We start from the raw sequence: 16119 nt of genomic DNA on the forward strand, positions 1-16119 counted from the left end.
ATTCATTTATTTGTCTTGGATGTAAATCACCACAGTTAGCACTTAGGCCAAGCATTTTAGCTCTTATTTATTTGTTTATTTGTCCTACAAAAACCACATATAAACATGTGAGAGACATAGGCTACAACTTGGAGCCAAAATAAGTCAAAGTTCTAGCAGGTTAAGATGTAAAATTACTTGATTTTAACTGATAACTTTACATTCTGGTCAGAAATTAGACTGACATCTCTCATTACAGAAAAAAATATCAAGTAAAAATACCAGAAAGCATAATAAAAAAAACATCACAGGCTGATTTATAAAGTTTATTCCTAATAATATTTTTACTCCTGCTTTTATTGCTGAGAATATGTCTGTGCAACACAGTGCATTTATGAGGTCAAAAATAATATTTTCGAATAATAACAACAGTTTTCTCATTCAGATGCTCTCTAGCAAATTAGCAGATGAAACAAGATGTAATTTAATAAAATTTTATGTGTCATTGACATTGATTTCAGGCGAAACTGGTTTCATGCTCACAAGGTGCCTGGGGACATAATGAAGGGCACAGTTCAGAAAATACGGCACTCAACCGACAGGATCTTGCAACACAATCTGCTGCACCAACATGCAGAGTTTTTTGGCACGGAGAGGCTTCCATTAATCCATAGCTGACTGACTGAGCTGAATGACAAAAGTGAAAAGTAGAAATGTTGGATTAGGTCTAAAGAAATAGAAATGTAAATAGTTTTTCACACAATTCTGGAAATGGTTAAGTTGTTCTTCCTCATGGCATTCCTTCACTTCATTGAGGTTCCTTAGGCTTTTAGTTCTGCAGAGCTGCCTTTCAAAGAGGTTGAGAACTTTGAGTAGGCCATTGCAAAGCCTATCTTTTCTCGTATAAATATTTTGTTGTAGATTTGCTGCGTCAATTGGAATAATTGACCCAACTTTTGGCCGAGTTTCAGCTGTCTGACAGACGGCCTCGCGTTTTAATCTAGAATATTTTGTTAAACAAATAAGATCCTGGTCCACTCAATAACTGCGAGGTGCCGAGGTCCCGTTGCTGCAAAACAAGTCCAAAATATGTTTTTGCTAATGTGCTGTGTTTGGTTTTCTCCAAACAATGGGGCTGTGCATAACAGCCAAACATTTCAGCTGATCAAAGGAGGCTTTTCTTGAGGTTTTGTGAGTCATTCAGACGCAGCTTTTCTGAAGTTCTAGATCAGCAGACTTCTGCTTTTACTGGAGGCAAACACACTTGTTGATGATCACTTAGTAATTATTGACATTTACAGGCATCTTTTCAACCGCAAAATGTTTGCTGGGTCTGCTCTCTATGTTGATAGAGTCAATAATAGGGTTGCAACTAAAACATGTCTTGTCATAAGAGACAATGGAACTAAAATGTTTTCATCAATTTCAAAAAATTACTGACTTATTATCATTTCTCCTATTTCTTGCTGAAAAGTTACCTGTAAGCTACTTTCATCTTATTTTAAGGAGTGAGATATTTGCATTAGAAACGAGACCAATATTACTTGGTAAGATTTTGTGTTTTTGCAGTGTGCTGTGAGACTCGGCTCAACACAGCAAATGTTCCACTAGCATGTAAAATGCAAGTTCATAACAACTGGAATATATCAGCCAACAATTATCGCTGCCCTGAAGTACTTTGTGATATGAATATTGCACACGCTGTTATTGTGATGACCATATATTTACAGTATATTATGCAGCCGTATGGGACAGTTTTGTTTGTCCTAAACATGTTCCTGTGTCTTACGAAATAGCTACACTTTCTAATGAGTGAAACTTTGCCCATATCAAATGGTGTTTGACATGCCACTCCTGTTCTATCTGAGCTCTTTCATAGGAACATGAGCAGAGGTTTGCTGTGAGCGCTGCATCCACAATCTCACCCAGCAGAGATGGTTTCTCCCTGCAGGGAGCTTTCAGACACGATTGCTTTGTCTCTTCTTTTGTGAAACCACAATCGCCACGTGGTGCCGCACCTTCTGGCGCTTCTTGTTCTCAATCTGCTTAATTTAACAGCTTTGGCTGCCAAGCAAAAGAACTTGATGATCTTTCAGTGTCAATGTTCCCTGTCAGCGGCTGGCAAGTAGAGCCGGAAAAAAGAAAATCCTTTTGGATGCCAAAGGAAAAGGCAACAATAATCTTTGTTTTCATTTCGTCTGGCTTTTGTTTTGTCTCTGCCTTCGTTTTGTCTACTATTTTGCTGATGTTTGATGTTGCGTGGTTTGTAGATCATCGCCACTTACTGTGGCACCTGCACTGCCTGCCAAAAGTTAATTTTCTGTCCAGCTGGGTTTCCTGTCAGTGGGTGTCATGCCACCCTGGTTACACTGAGAGTAAACCGAGGGGATAGTCATATGTAGCCAGAAGCACATGGGGGCCCATTGAAACAGGTTAAACTAGACCCAGATGCAGAACTGCTGCTATTATAGCTCCACTGTGCAAATGATGATTCTGTGCTGATTCAGTTCGCCTATTTAAATTAAAGATATTTATTTATACTGCTTGGCATTCTTCTTGGCATTTTTTCAATGCAGATTGCACTGAAAAAATACTGTCAGCTGAAAGCTGGAGGTATTTTTAGTGCAGGAATAGAAACAGGAAAAAGTGACACATAATCAAATTGTGTTAAAAATCAAATTGGTGACTTTTTTTTTAAATGCAGAACTACAGATTGTAGTTGTCCCACTGAGGTACACTGGGACAAATTTATCACAATTTTGAAATAAGGGAGCAGGAGGAGTGAAGTCTGATTCAGAAAAGATTTACACACATGAGGTGTCTTTAATGTTTATTTCTCTTAACCTGCTAATGAAAACACAACATTTAAAATTATAATATCATATCAGACCAATAAGGAATTCTTTTGGAAAACACAACGGTGGCCTTACTGAAAATTATGATTAAAACTGCTTCAAAGTTGTTATTTTTCAAAGGTACCTTTAATCTGACAAATAAGAAGGAATGTGTATTTAATATATTGAATAAGACTGTAGTTTAGTTGCAAAAAAAAAAAAAAAAGCCCAATTGGAAAGCAAACCGCATAAAAAAATAAATAAATAAAGTCAGCTTTTGGTGAGGATCAAACAAGCAGACCAAAGGATTTCCCTTTTCTGTTCCCCACAAGTTCAAACCATCAAATGCACCACCAGACATTTTTATTGTTTGTTTTTTTTTTTTTTTTTTAATGCAGGTCATGCATAACTGATCAGGTTTGCTCCGCTGAAGCTCCTCCTTAGCATCTTCACGTGACATCTCTCTCCAGCAGACACAAAAAAAAGGAATATGAAAATTTTCCAATCCTCTCACACAACTCGCTGTTAAAGCCACCCTTTGTGGATAACATCAAGCACGATTCTGCTGCATGCCTCTGTCTCTGTGCTGTGATGTTCTGGAATACTTGTTTTTGAGACAGTCTGATGATGCGTTTTCCCCGCAGCGCTCCACGCTGGAAAGGCATTCTGTTTTGGTGTGGCTCTTCTTAGCTGACATGCATTAACAATATGCCCTAACTGAATCCGACTGACAAAGTGAAACTCTCAGGGTGAAGTCCTCAAGCGTCTGCCAAGACAACGCAGCTTTGATCTCCACATTGGGAGTTCATCTGTCAACAGCAAATAACCAGGAAAAACTTGTTATGCCGCAGAGCCTTTTCTTAACTACAGAGATGTGTAGCAGCTGTGAATGTTTCTAATGTGTCAAACAAAAAAGTGTTTTTCTAAGTAAAAAGGCAGTGGAAGACAAACTGCTTGTCACTCCACTGTAAAGATGCTCATAAATGGTAATTCCTGTAATAATAAACCCTGTGTAAACTCTCGAGCTGCCAGTTTCACACACAACTTTAATTACATATATTTTAAAGAATGAGTCGCTGTTTTTTGTTGCTTTTTTTGTATCATACATTGTTAATGTGGCTGACATTACCTGCCGTGATAGGTAATGAGTCTTATTATAAAAACGCCACAGCTCCCACCTGTTTCGGGTTATTTTAAGATGCGTCTTTGTTACGGAGCTGTCAGAGAGTTTGCATCTGCACATTTAACTACCAGGACGCAGCGCTGCAAGAAGGTTCCACTTTTGTCTTTATGGACAATCAGAAGGAAAGGCTGATTAACCATCTGTCACCATGTAACAAAAGACTTAACCCTGGCAACATTGCATCCATCTGGTGAGGCAGTCGCACCTTGAACACATTAAAACCAAGTAATGTGTTAGGATGGGGCGGGCCTCTTTTTTACTGCAGAACCTTCAGAAAAGTATGCAGTGATGAGATGTTGCTTAATTAAGACGGATTTATGGTGCTGCTACAAGGTCTTTTGAAGTTGAGGTGACACCTGAGTAACATGTGAAGAACTCATGAGTGCCACCAGGTGTTTTCTACACGTACATGCTGCGTGTCCACCAAGGGTTTTTACAAGACCAAGACTGTCTTGAACTTTCTGACCCCGACTGCAGTAAACGTCTGTCCTTTCTGAAGAAGTACAAGCTGATAAAGTTTGAGGAAATGGAAGCGATGTTTGTGGTACAGATGTTGTTTCTTTTTAAGTAAATAGATTGAAGACTAAAAAAGCCTTTGAAGAAAGACCGTAAAAAGAATGACTAGCTGTTTCTTTCTTTCTTTAATTTCTGACTGTTTGATCTGCAAATTAGGTTACATGTAAAAAAGTCTTTAAACAGGTTTCTGTGTTCTTAAGTTTGCATGTTCTCCTGGTTAATGTGTGTTTTCTATGGGTGCTCTGGTTTCTTCTTCCAGTCCAAAAATCATGTTTATTGGAAACTTAATAGTGCTACATAAATTGATGCAAGTCAGTTTAACACCCTGAATCTGCCTCAGACTATCCAATTATCACAAATTTAGCTAATTTTTAAAAATATTGAAATGTATTTATATGTTAAATCAAATAATTTCTGCCTATCTTAGCATCTTTATCATAAGTTTTGACACTTCTGAATAGAGGAGCTTAAAACGGTTAAATTTAGAGCGGGTGCCACTGGTGTGGGCTGTTTATAACCCTGTCATACTATTATGCATCTGACTTTTGTTTCCATGCCGTCAGATGACATGATGCCAAAGGGAAAAAAATGCATCATAATGCTTCTTACGCACTACCATACACAATATAATCACCACAGAAAGCAAACTACCACTGATTTTTATTTTATTTTTTTTTTGGACATGGAGAAAACTCAAATATTATAAAAATCACAAAAAATTAATGGTACATATTCTTTTCTGCTACACTATGAAAACAGTTTACTAAAATGGGGATCCAGGATAATTGAAACTGAAAGCAAAACTTGTGGCGTCTCTTCTGGTCTGATTAATTTCACTAACATGGGCAGATGCCCAGGGCGGCAACAGAATGAGGGGAACGACCAGCAATTAAATGAAACAACAGGAAAATGAATAAATAAATGGCACTTTTTAATTTTTCTACATAGACTGTTTTGCATGTTTTTCAATATGTGAGCATGCATGGCAGCATACAAAATAGTAACATCAACTTTAGTAGAAAACAATTAGTGCATTTATTGATTTTTTTTTTGTAGAAGTGAAAATGAGCTCTTTCTAAATATCTTGATGAAACTTTATATCGGTGTCTGTGTTGTTACTTCCAAACACCTGTAAAGCAAAACTTTGCAGTAGGAATCCAGTTGGAGGGAAACAGTTTTAATAAACCTAAATTAGTAATTAATTGCCTTAAGAAGAAAAGAGTGAATTAAAACAAGACAACATGTTTTTGATGCAAAGTCACTCATGTGGTTTGACTGAAGCTGAGATTCGGCTCTGCCTCGTGGCGGTTGACCTTGTGATGCTTTCGGGTTTCTGTGATTGCATAATTTATCTCACTCTTTATTGTTTTTAGAGACGGAATATTTTCCCTAGGTGGTCTGATGCCAGCTGTCACCACAAGCAGAGCTTTTTGCCTGCACTCTGAAGCAGGTTCAGACACCACTGTGTAGAGAACGGGGTGTGTGCTTGAATTCATTTTCTGCTCCAGATACAACAGTGTCAATACAGTCAGATATCCAGATTATGAGACAGCAAATCCTTTGGCACACTGGGTTAATTCTGGTTGTTAAAAGGCTCCTATAAATAAAGTATATTTTTTCCGATGTTGAATTGCGGTCAGTCATGCAAGCTGATGTTTTGGCTGAAGAAGGTTGCTGTTCTTTTCCACTCATATTGGTAATGGAGGAAAAATTAAAATTGGGACTTTTAGGAGACAAAGATGGATTTATTACTGGCAACTTTAGCAAATCAGGAAACCCTGGCTGGCTTATCATGTGGCTCCCTTTGGCGGAAGAGTTCAGAAAGGGTCCTAACTGTAAATAAACACTTATCATGAGGATACCAACTGTGTAATTTGTTTCTAGTCTCTAAAAAACAAATTACTTTTCCAAATGTGTACATAAGCACATTTTTCAACATGCAGCTTGTTTAGTTTTACAAGTATTACTAATTTGCTTAGTGGAAGCCTCTCTGTTGGTCGGCACATATTGTAAATATTAGTGGTTAGATATTTACATAGTGAAGAAATAAAGGCAATTTGCTGAAATGGTCAAGGTGTGGTGAGAGACAGAAAGCCCTAAACACTTATCGACTTTTAAGAAATTATGATCAGAATTATTGAAAACACTGATATTGTTTTAATTAGGGTTATACAGCTTTCTGCCAGAGTGACACTCTACAAGAGATTGGAATGAGTAAAAAAAAGGTGGTTAATTCCCAAATAAGTTTTCTTGTTGCGTATTTGCATGTCAACTCATGAGAAGAGTTCTGCTCTGTAAACACTGGCCTGTAGGAGGTTGTTTCTGTGTGCTGGAGCCGCCTGCTAATACTAAAGTTACAGGTTATGACATGGCACTAAATTAAAGGGCAGCTATGTTGGGTTCTTTAAGGTGTCTGGTCCAAATATGACCGTCTGTAGTTCAAAATCCTAAATGATTTCACTGGTTAGGGTTTACCTTATACTTCAGTGAGCTTTCTACATAGAATAGAGATTCTTTAAAATGTTATTTGAGATGTTGAAAGGCTTTTTTCTCTTTTTGAAAACAGACACAGTATTTTCTAAAGTGTTCTTTGGTATACAGGCCTCCTTACAATGAAACAAGTGTGAAAATCCCAAGAAATCTGTCTTATTTATTTGACTTTAATTGACCAAAGATCAGCACAGAAATGATTCAACAGGCAAAATGTCAACCATCTTCCTGGACCATCTCATTCCCCAAATGCAAATCTTGCAGAAAAACCTGTGGAGTAACTTGAAGTGAAGAATATAGGAGTCAATACAACATTATGTGAAAAGGAATGGTTTGATCTCTGTATATTCGCTTCAAAACTGAAAAGTTGTAAGAGAATCCTGGCAAGGTTAGTGTTGGGTTGTAAAGATTTAAATTACAATAAAAAGATGAATTTATTTTATGGGTTTTCCCAATATCTTCACCAGGAGTGCCAAAAAGTAGTTGTACTATTATTTGTAAGGAAGCAAAAAGTGGATTTTAAAGCCTTGAACACACTCTGTGGTATCTAATCTTTTCAAAGACGAAATAGTGCTGTGAAGAAACCTTTTATTCAGAAAAATCCTCCAGAAACAACCAGGAGGGCACCACAGAGATTTCCTCCCTCGTCTGGCTTCTGATTCTTTAGACGTAGTTCATTTAAATCATTCGGGCCATTAGGGAATTAGAGGTATTGATCATGAGGGCAGCGGGTTTCGTAGAATGTTTGCTAATGAGAACAAGTAGACTGGCAATTGTTTTGTGCTTACCTTCAGAAAGAGGAGGAGACTGACAGCAGGTCAAGCACTCAGGGTTCATAAACGACGGCTAATGGCCAAAAGAACATCAGCATTGCTTCAGGTGAATGCGAAACTTATCATTGAAATCTTAAAAGTTGTTATTTTATCTATTACCTGTATGTGATCTTTTGTTTTTTACATTTAATTAAAACAATGTAGTCAGTCTAAGCTGTTTATTTTGGTTATTTTGTCAATAGAAAGGTACTTAGAGTGAAAGAAAGACATTTTATTTCAAACATTTAGCTTAAAATACTTTTTCTGCTTTTACATTTAAGACATTGACAAGTACAAAGAAACAAAATGATTGATTCTTCCTAGTAAATGGAACATTTTTATCATCTGCCAGGCTGCTAAATTTAAACTACCGCTGTCATGGATGAGTTGGAAACTCAGCAACTTGAAATTAATCTCAAATACTTTCTGTAGCTCGGTTGGCCTTCCTGGGTCTCTGTTGAAACAGATTTGTTGGTCCTGAACTATGAAGCTAACAGGGAGTCTGAGGAAAGTTGAGACCAAAGTGGATTAACATTTGATCAGAGTTCTCCAATCACTAGATCTAATTCACCCAAGAGAAATTTACAAAACAGTCATTTTATGACATTTTAAACCAGGGGTCCTGAACAATGCCGGATCTGGCCCGCCTCCTCATACCAGAGAGCATTCAGTGTTTTTTTTTTTTCATATAATGTATTTTCTGGTTTATATGTGGATTTTTCTTCAACCACCAGGGGGCTTTTGAGCAGATGTGAAACTTACTTTCTCTCAATGGAATATATACTCGTCAGTCCCAGTCACCGTTTCACTCACGGTTTTTTCCATTTGCATTCTGGGTAAAGATCTATCTAAAAGCGCGAATGTGTCTTCGTCGTTGTCGTGCCCCCCCCCCCGTCTACAAGAATTTTCTAAGGTTTCTTTCTGCAAAAACTAAGACCGGCCCCCGACCACAGAAAGGAACAGCTATGTGGCCCTCGCAGGAAAAAGTTTGGGGACCCCTGTTTTAAACCATCATTAGCTTTGTTGTTGGAGGTTATTTACATAGAAGTCACAGGAAATCGAGGTTGGCTGTGTCCCAGCATTTATAATCTTCCTGTCCAAAAAATGCAAATGCAGAGCATTTCCAGGCAAAGAAAAGTCTATTATAAACAAATTTAGCAAAAAAAAAAACAAAACTATTTTTTTAAATAACAAGCTAAATTGTTCTAATTGTAAACTGAGATTTCATTTTAGTCCTAAATCTGTCACCTGAACTCACATCATGTCTTCTAAATACACAGCAAACCAGGCTCCAGTGAAATAATGATCATAGTTTTATGCTGTTCTTCAAAGTCATATTATTGGCAAAACTAATACTCCTGTTACTGACTGACTGGGGAATTTCAAATGTTTGTGTTGTTTCACGCTCATCTTTTCACAAAATAGGTCTTCATGTTTTTCCGCAGTTGTTGTCTTCAGCTGCTTTGTGGGATCACTGCGTTAGAAATGCAGTGTTTTGTTTTTGTTGTTGTTGTCTTTCATTCTGAATCAGGAGGCTTTACTCTGCAGTGTAGCATTTGAAGAAAAGTTTATTTACATCAGTTTGAAAATGTGCAATAAGAAAGTGAGAGATTCTAAAGTTAGCATCTGGTGCCCAGATAAGCAGTGGAGCCTGTCACTCCAGACGAATGAGACTTTACTGTCTTGGAAAGTATGTGATGATAAATGAAGTGCTTATCTTTCACCTACGGTGGCCACAAAGTATCTGCTCGTCTTTTCATCTCCAGATCTCCCCGGTATCAGGTCTCCTGGCTCTCCTCAGGACACGGCCTATTTAGTTTGTCGGCAGAGGCGGCGATGCAGTGTGGTGGCCATTTTTCATGTCTTCCCTGCATTGTTCGGACTCAGAGAAGACACTAATTATTCATTTAAAGCCCTGCTTCTTCTCCCTTCCCTCTAATTAGATGGTTAGTCACTATCCCAAGGCCCCAAGCGGGGACATTGATCTGCTCTGTCTCAGTCTTGTAGCAGTCTCCACCTCACACACAAACAAAGAAAAATCACTCGCACAGATTCCACTTATGAATGTATTTGTTACCTGTGTAGTTTGCACAAAAGGCAAACAGAGAAACATGCATTGGTAAATCTGTAGGTTAGATCTAATTCCTTTTCTCTTCCTGACAAATAATAAGTCTGTTATTTGAACAAGTTTAAGTTGCAAACTTGTCCCATTTAGTGGCTGGAGAATTTATGATCCGCATAGAAAAACAAAAGCAGCTAAAACACACAACAGCAACTCCCACTTCTTGACAAACCATGCTGAGTTTCCAGAAAGTCCTGGGGGAGCTTTGTGGCATATTTCTCCATTTTTCCTTATGTTCTGGTGGGCTGCGGCGCAGTCGACTGAAGTAATCACAGGCTCGGCGAAATGCAGCAGCTGTATTTGTTTACGTATTGAATATACCGTACTACAAAAGCGGTAATAAACGAGGCCGAGTCACATCGAGAAACGAGACAAAGCAGGGAATAAAGACACAGGACAGAAAGCATAGGGGCAGCGCATTAAACTTAAACACTTAACCTGCTTGGGTCGGATTCATGAGCTGCTGGAAGACTTTCCAAGACTTCAGTGCACCTTTGTTTTAAATTATTTGCAATGATCCTTTAAGCACTTGAGGAATGAGCTTTTAAAATCCCACATAAACTCCTTCAACCTAAGTGCTGCTCTCTAGTGTAAACACTAATGACTTTTGGTTTGGATATTAATGAAGCAGTGATGCAACTAAAATGATCATTTTTAATTTTTCACACTGGTTATTTTTGTCTATTTTGTCTATTCAGTTTGCTTTCTATTCACCCTTGAGTCAAACAAAAACTAAATTAGATTCTGTAATACTACACTGACTTCTATTACAAGGCGCTTGAAGGTTAAACACTACTACAAATGAAAAATAATAAAAATAATAATAATGTGTTTTGCTTTGCAGAGCTGCCAGAATGTAAAGCATGTGAAACAGTACAGAGAAAAGTAGTCTTTTACTTTGTCTCATCATGCCTGCATTTATTTTCTCTGGAGGTTTTGTCTCTGGCAGCCTCAACGATTGCAAAATCCTCAGGTGTTGGACTTATCTCCTCTGCTGGTGTGTTTGTGAAATTAATAGAAACTGCTCAGGACCGTTTGTCTGTGTTAGCAATACGTCGTCGTGGCTTGTAAGAATTTGCAGCATCGTATTAAGCGTTAATCTGCCTGTTAGATGCAAATAGTGTGCAGCTAGAAACAAGGAGGTTCTCATGAGAACTGAAAGACATGGAGGAGTTTAAAATGTTCTTTAGGTTACGACACAAAAAGGAGCATGACTTTGTTTTGGGTGTTAGATTTTTACAATCTGAGGAAATATTAATTCAATTCTGTTACCTGTTGAACAGTTATATGTAATTTTGGCTAAACGTAAATGTGTTTTAAAATAATTAATCTTCCATACTTAGACGTGCTGAAGCAACAAAGTAAAATTACTGAATTGACTTAAGAGAGCAGAAGAAAAATAGTCTGAAAAATGTTCATTTATTACTTTGCGAAGGTAATTACTCATTATGCAAACCTCATGCCGTCACCCACACGTTAAAGCCCCCGGGGGAGATTTCATCTCTGATCTGTGTGGGTGCTGTCAATCAGCCTCTTTAAGCTGACCGTTCATGTTCCCACGCCCAGAACTGCTCAGGCAGAAACTCACAGTGGTTCCTTACCGAGGAAAATCAAGAAGCATCACTTTTAATGTTTGTTTAGAGCAAGTAAAACAGCTTATTCATTGATTTGATTCTATACCTAATTAGCTTACTTTGTTTTTTTTTTTTTTTAGTTGCTAAAAGTTTACTTGTTCTGTAGATGGAGTGGACTAATATAGACTTCTTATCAAGTTAGCTGATAATACCTGATTACAAAGCATTAAAATTCACCACAGCAACTTATTTTTATTAGTATTTTGGATATTGGACAGAAAAAGGAACCAATTTACTAATATTTAGGAAGCATTGTGAGAATAGCTTATGGCTAACGTTAGCTGCTAATGTTAACTTTAGATTCCAAGCTTTCTATCAGGGCAAACTAAAGTAGTATTTACATAAGTCTAGTCGATACGTAACTACACATTGAACAAAGATTTTTTAAAATACAGTTTCAGATTTATTAAACATATTGCTACCATTTTGTTAAAACATAAAAACCAGCATTTTCAATTTATTTTCAGCATTAGAACCAAATTAGAATCAGATAAATACTAAATCTGGTCCGAGTTTTAACAAAAACATTAACTTTTTTGTAAACATAAAGAATTAAGTCTTAGAATCGCATTTCAGTCTCACGACAGTATTATATAGTTCCGTTTTGTAATGGGGATGTCATTAACACTTCATTTAATTACTTAAGACAAAGGGATTTTGAATGCTTTTTGCAAACTTGTTGTAAATGTTCCTTTTTTTGAATAAATAAATCAAAAACCATTCCCATAAAACAGAAAGAAACATACCCATAAACAACATTAAAGCCTTTCTTTATGGATTTGTTGACTTTCACTTTATATTTTAACTCCCAAAGGACACTCCCTTGATTTATTACGTTCAGTAAAACACAAGAAAGACAATTCCAAGTAATCAAGTTGTTTGAAATAGAGAAAAATAACCATGTTTAAAAATCAATCACTGCTCGTCTTTGTAGTCTTCTTGGCTGGAACAAATTGTGATCTTGGCTTTTGAACTGAATCCCTGAAGCACTCCAATGACCTAATATTTGACCTCATGTTCCCTGCCTTGCCTCATCTTGAACGCTGTGCTATGAAGATCAAGCAGAAAGCCATAGCTGTGTCAATTTAATATAATTAGAGAGACGACCTCTAAATGCGTTTTTGGAGTTTTCTGTCTTTTCTTTTAACCCTCCAGATGTCGTAGGAATTTCAGATTTTCTTCCCATAATAACACGTTTGTCGCCTGAGCTCATCAACCTGCTTGCATGAACTCGCTGCCAGCGCCTACCGCAAAATGTTTGATGTTTCAACCTCATCCCTGCGTGTTTTGTTCTTGTCTTTACCACTCTTGTGCTTTTTGGGGGTTCTTGACCGAGGAACATATATCTGTTGTTAGGCGCTGTGTGTTTCTGTGCAGGAAGGTAAACAAACCAAGCTGTGAGTGTACGGGTCCAACTGAGCCCCCGTCCCGCTGTGATCTCCACAGGTTTTCATAGGTCTGGATCGGAGCTCCTTGTGTTTCCTCCTTTTCTCCCCTTTGGCTCATTAAAGCCCAAATTCCACCAGCAGCTTTGAAGTGTGTTAAACATTTTTGTGCTTTTTTTCTAAGTGGATATTTGTGCTTGTTGAGTCTGCAGCACAGATGTTTGTGATGGTTGTTTTCTCCAGGAGTTTTGAGGCAGGACAACTTTTGGGATAAAGACGGGTAGGAACGTCGCAAGAACTGCGTAAAATCCAAAGCTGCTCCGGCGTGATACGATCCCACCTGCTGCTCGACGGCGCGAAGTGAGACAAGACGAGGACAAAGAACGATAAATTGACTGCAGTCTGAAATCTTCATGTCAAAGCAGAGTGAAAAAAAAAAAAAGATTATTTCTGCCTTTAATCTGAGCTGCTGAGCCCTGCAGTAGCAGTTTTTCCCCCCACTTTGCTTTTCATAAGGCATCACTGAAGTGCCTTGCTTGGAGGGAGGTTGCTGGTTTCCAGCCAGGTGTTTATCTCTGCTCCTGCGGTGCACACTCCTCAGGGGTCAATCCAGTGCATACCTGAGCAACAGATAATAAAAAAACTGCTTCCCCAGATCTCTTTGCTCTCTGTATGAAACACTGAAAACCTCAAACACTCTCATTACTTTCTTATTTCCCTTTAACCTGTCATATAATCCTGCTCCTAACTTAGGCAGTGTGTTCCTTCGTGTCACAGTAAATGACCCAAGCAACCGTATTTACCCTCCTCTCAAGCTGTGGCTTGGCTGGAGCTCAAAAAAACAACAACAACAACAACAAAGAATGCTGCACATGATTTATTGCTTGTGCGACAGAGTTAGATGACTTTGTCTTCAAATGCTGAGTCATTTGTCAAACACAGTGCGGTGGAAGACCAAATAATGGTCGCTTTGCGGCCAACAATTGAGAATGTGTCTGTTTCGTGCCGTTTCTCCTTGTACCCACCAGTCTGTGGCGGAATCTTAAACATGTCACACTTTTCTTTCTGAAAAGCCTTTGTGCTTAATTCTTTCATAAACAGAAAGAATTTGCAGAATTTCACTGGGGATGGCAGCGAGCCTTCGTGCCAGCTAAAAAGTTAACACTGGCACCAACACCATAGACCCAAACTGTGTGTGTGTGTGTGTGTGTGTGTGTGTGTGTGTGTGTGTGCGTGTGTGTGCGTGTGTGTGTGTGTGGTCTTTATCAAGGTCAGTTCGACGCAAGATGTTTTGACCGCAGCGAGGTTGTAAATATTTAATCCAAATTTATGGTCTGTCCATGATGTTTCTGTTTGCATATTATCGGTTCGTTCCAAAACAGAACCAGGACAGCAGAGTGAAAATGCTTCTCGCTGGTGCCGGCTGCCATCAGCGGCTCTGCTTGTTATTTTGACGACTGCTGCCGAGAGTCTCAGTTCTGGGACAACGCAGCATCGGGGGACGAACAGCCCTGAAGTCTCCGGACTCGTCAAACTTTGCATCCAGAGACCGAGACGTTGTTACTGCACCAAAAACAAACGTTCCTCTGTTTGATATCCAACTTGTGATCAAATAAATCCCTTGATATGTAACAGCAATATATATCTCACGGCTTTCAATTTTGCATTCCAGTTGTGTCCAAAAGCGTGATTGACAATCTTTGCTCATGTCTCGTCCATCTTTGTTTTAATGAGGTCTTCTGCGCCCTGTAGCTGGATGATACCCCTCCAAAGGAAAATGTTTTTTTTTTCTTGCTTCCCATGGAAATAGCTTTCAATTTATGAATGTATTACTGTTTGTCAAATTTGTTGCACTCCACAATGCTGCAATAAAACACAAGAAAGCCAATTTATATGAAAAACAAATCATAAATGGGACATGGACTGCCAGAGGCTTTATTGGCTCTTCCTGGGCTATTATGCTGAATTTAAAAGCTTTGGAATGTGTAATCACTTTGCTAGATTTAAAGAGATGGTATTTGAGATGGGACTCAATTTAATAAATATACCGTGGATTAAAGGAGGCAGACAGATAAAACTACAGAGCTGTGATATGAAAATGCTCCATCTCTTATCTGCATCTGTTTGGTCAGGATGGAGGGAAATTGTAGAGAATGAAAGACGGTAAATACAACCATTCATGCATCTTTGCACCTTTTCAGATTCATTCTCTTTTTGTATATTTTTCCAGAATGCTAATAACAAGAAGTGCAAACAGTTTATTGATTCAGTAATTGACTAATTTCAATGGAGTGTTCATGTATTTAATTCTGACCTTGCACAATGTTAAGTTAAATGTTCAATAAATTACATAAAACTAATCCCAATCTCCTAATGACGTTTCCCCCCTTCTCCTGTCTCTCTGCAGTGCCTGGGAACCTGGGCTGCTTCAAAGACACCGGTCATCCTCCGACTCTGCCTGGAGTCCATGAGATCTCCAACAAACTCACGATCCAGACCTGCATCAACTTCTGTCGAAGTCAGAAATACTCGGTGAGATTTACCATGACGTCACAGTTCGCTGAAAGAAAGGAAAATGTGCAACTTCAAGGACAAAGAAAACACCTGAAGGAATTTTTTTTTGTCCACCTGTTGGATTAAATATCATCCAGAAAACTGTCCATATTGCACTTAAATTAGTCTTGAGTTCACTTTTGACGTGAATGATGGTTCGTTTTGTTGTCATTTGAATGACCTTATTACTCAGCCATCAACCATGCTGCCTTAAACCAGTCTGCAGATGACAAATTATCCCAATAATTAGGCCTGACAGCGGGAAATGAATGGCTGTTAGCCCACTGGACACCATCTCTGAAAGGTTTTTCTCATTTTTCCATCACAACAATTGTTGCCGCCACAGACTGCGCCAGGTGTTGATTTTCTGTCCCAGCAGATCCGCCCCACCTCCGTCCACAGTGACAGACACAGATGAGTCCTTTTCACCTGCTAGCTGCTGTGCACATGCTGCAGAAAGAGGCTGCTAGTTTTTGTTTTACTGTTATTGTCCTTGACAAACAATAAATACTTGAGAATCTCGAGCCCACATGACTTTTTGAGCGAGGCATAAATCTGTCTCTTCATTTTACGGCTTGTGTGGTGAGCAGAGGCTGAATGAATTCCTGTTT

The 16119-nt window shown here is 38.5% G+C and overlaps 1 protein-coding gene across 2 annotated transcripts in view; it reads left to right on the plus strand.

Moving 5' to 3' along the window:
• kremen1 (kringle containing transmembrane protein 1) overlaps positions 1 to 16119 on the plus strand; it is a 73680-nt gene that overhangs the window by 47646 nt on the left and 9915 nt on the right. For both annotated transcript variants that reach the window (XM_014970634.2, XM_014970635.2), the window contains exon 4: positions 15363 to 15487. In XM_014970634.2, the coding sequence (XP_014826120.1) occupies positions 15363 to 15487 (125 nt within the window). The remainder of the gene's footprint in view (positions 1 to 15362; positions 15488 to 16119) is intronic.

This window comes from Poecilia mexicana, unplaced genomic scaffold (genome assembly GCF_051168715.1).
Source record: "Poecilia mexicana isolate PSO_F unplaced genomic scaffold, ASM5116871v1 scaffold_9, whole genome shotgun sequence".
In the NCBI taxonomy this organism is placed as follows: Eukaryota; Metazoa; Chordata; class Actinopteri; order Cyprinodontiformes; family Poeciliidae; genus Poecilia; species Poecilia mexicana.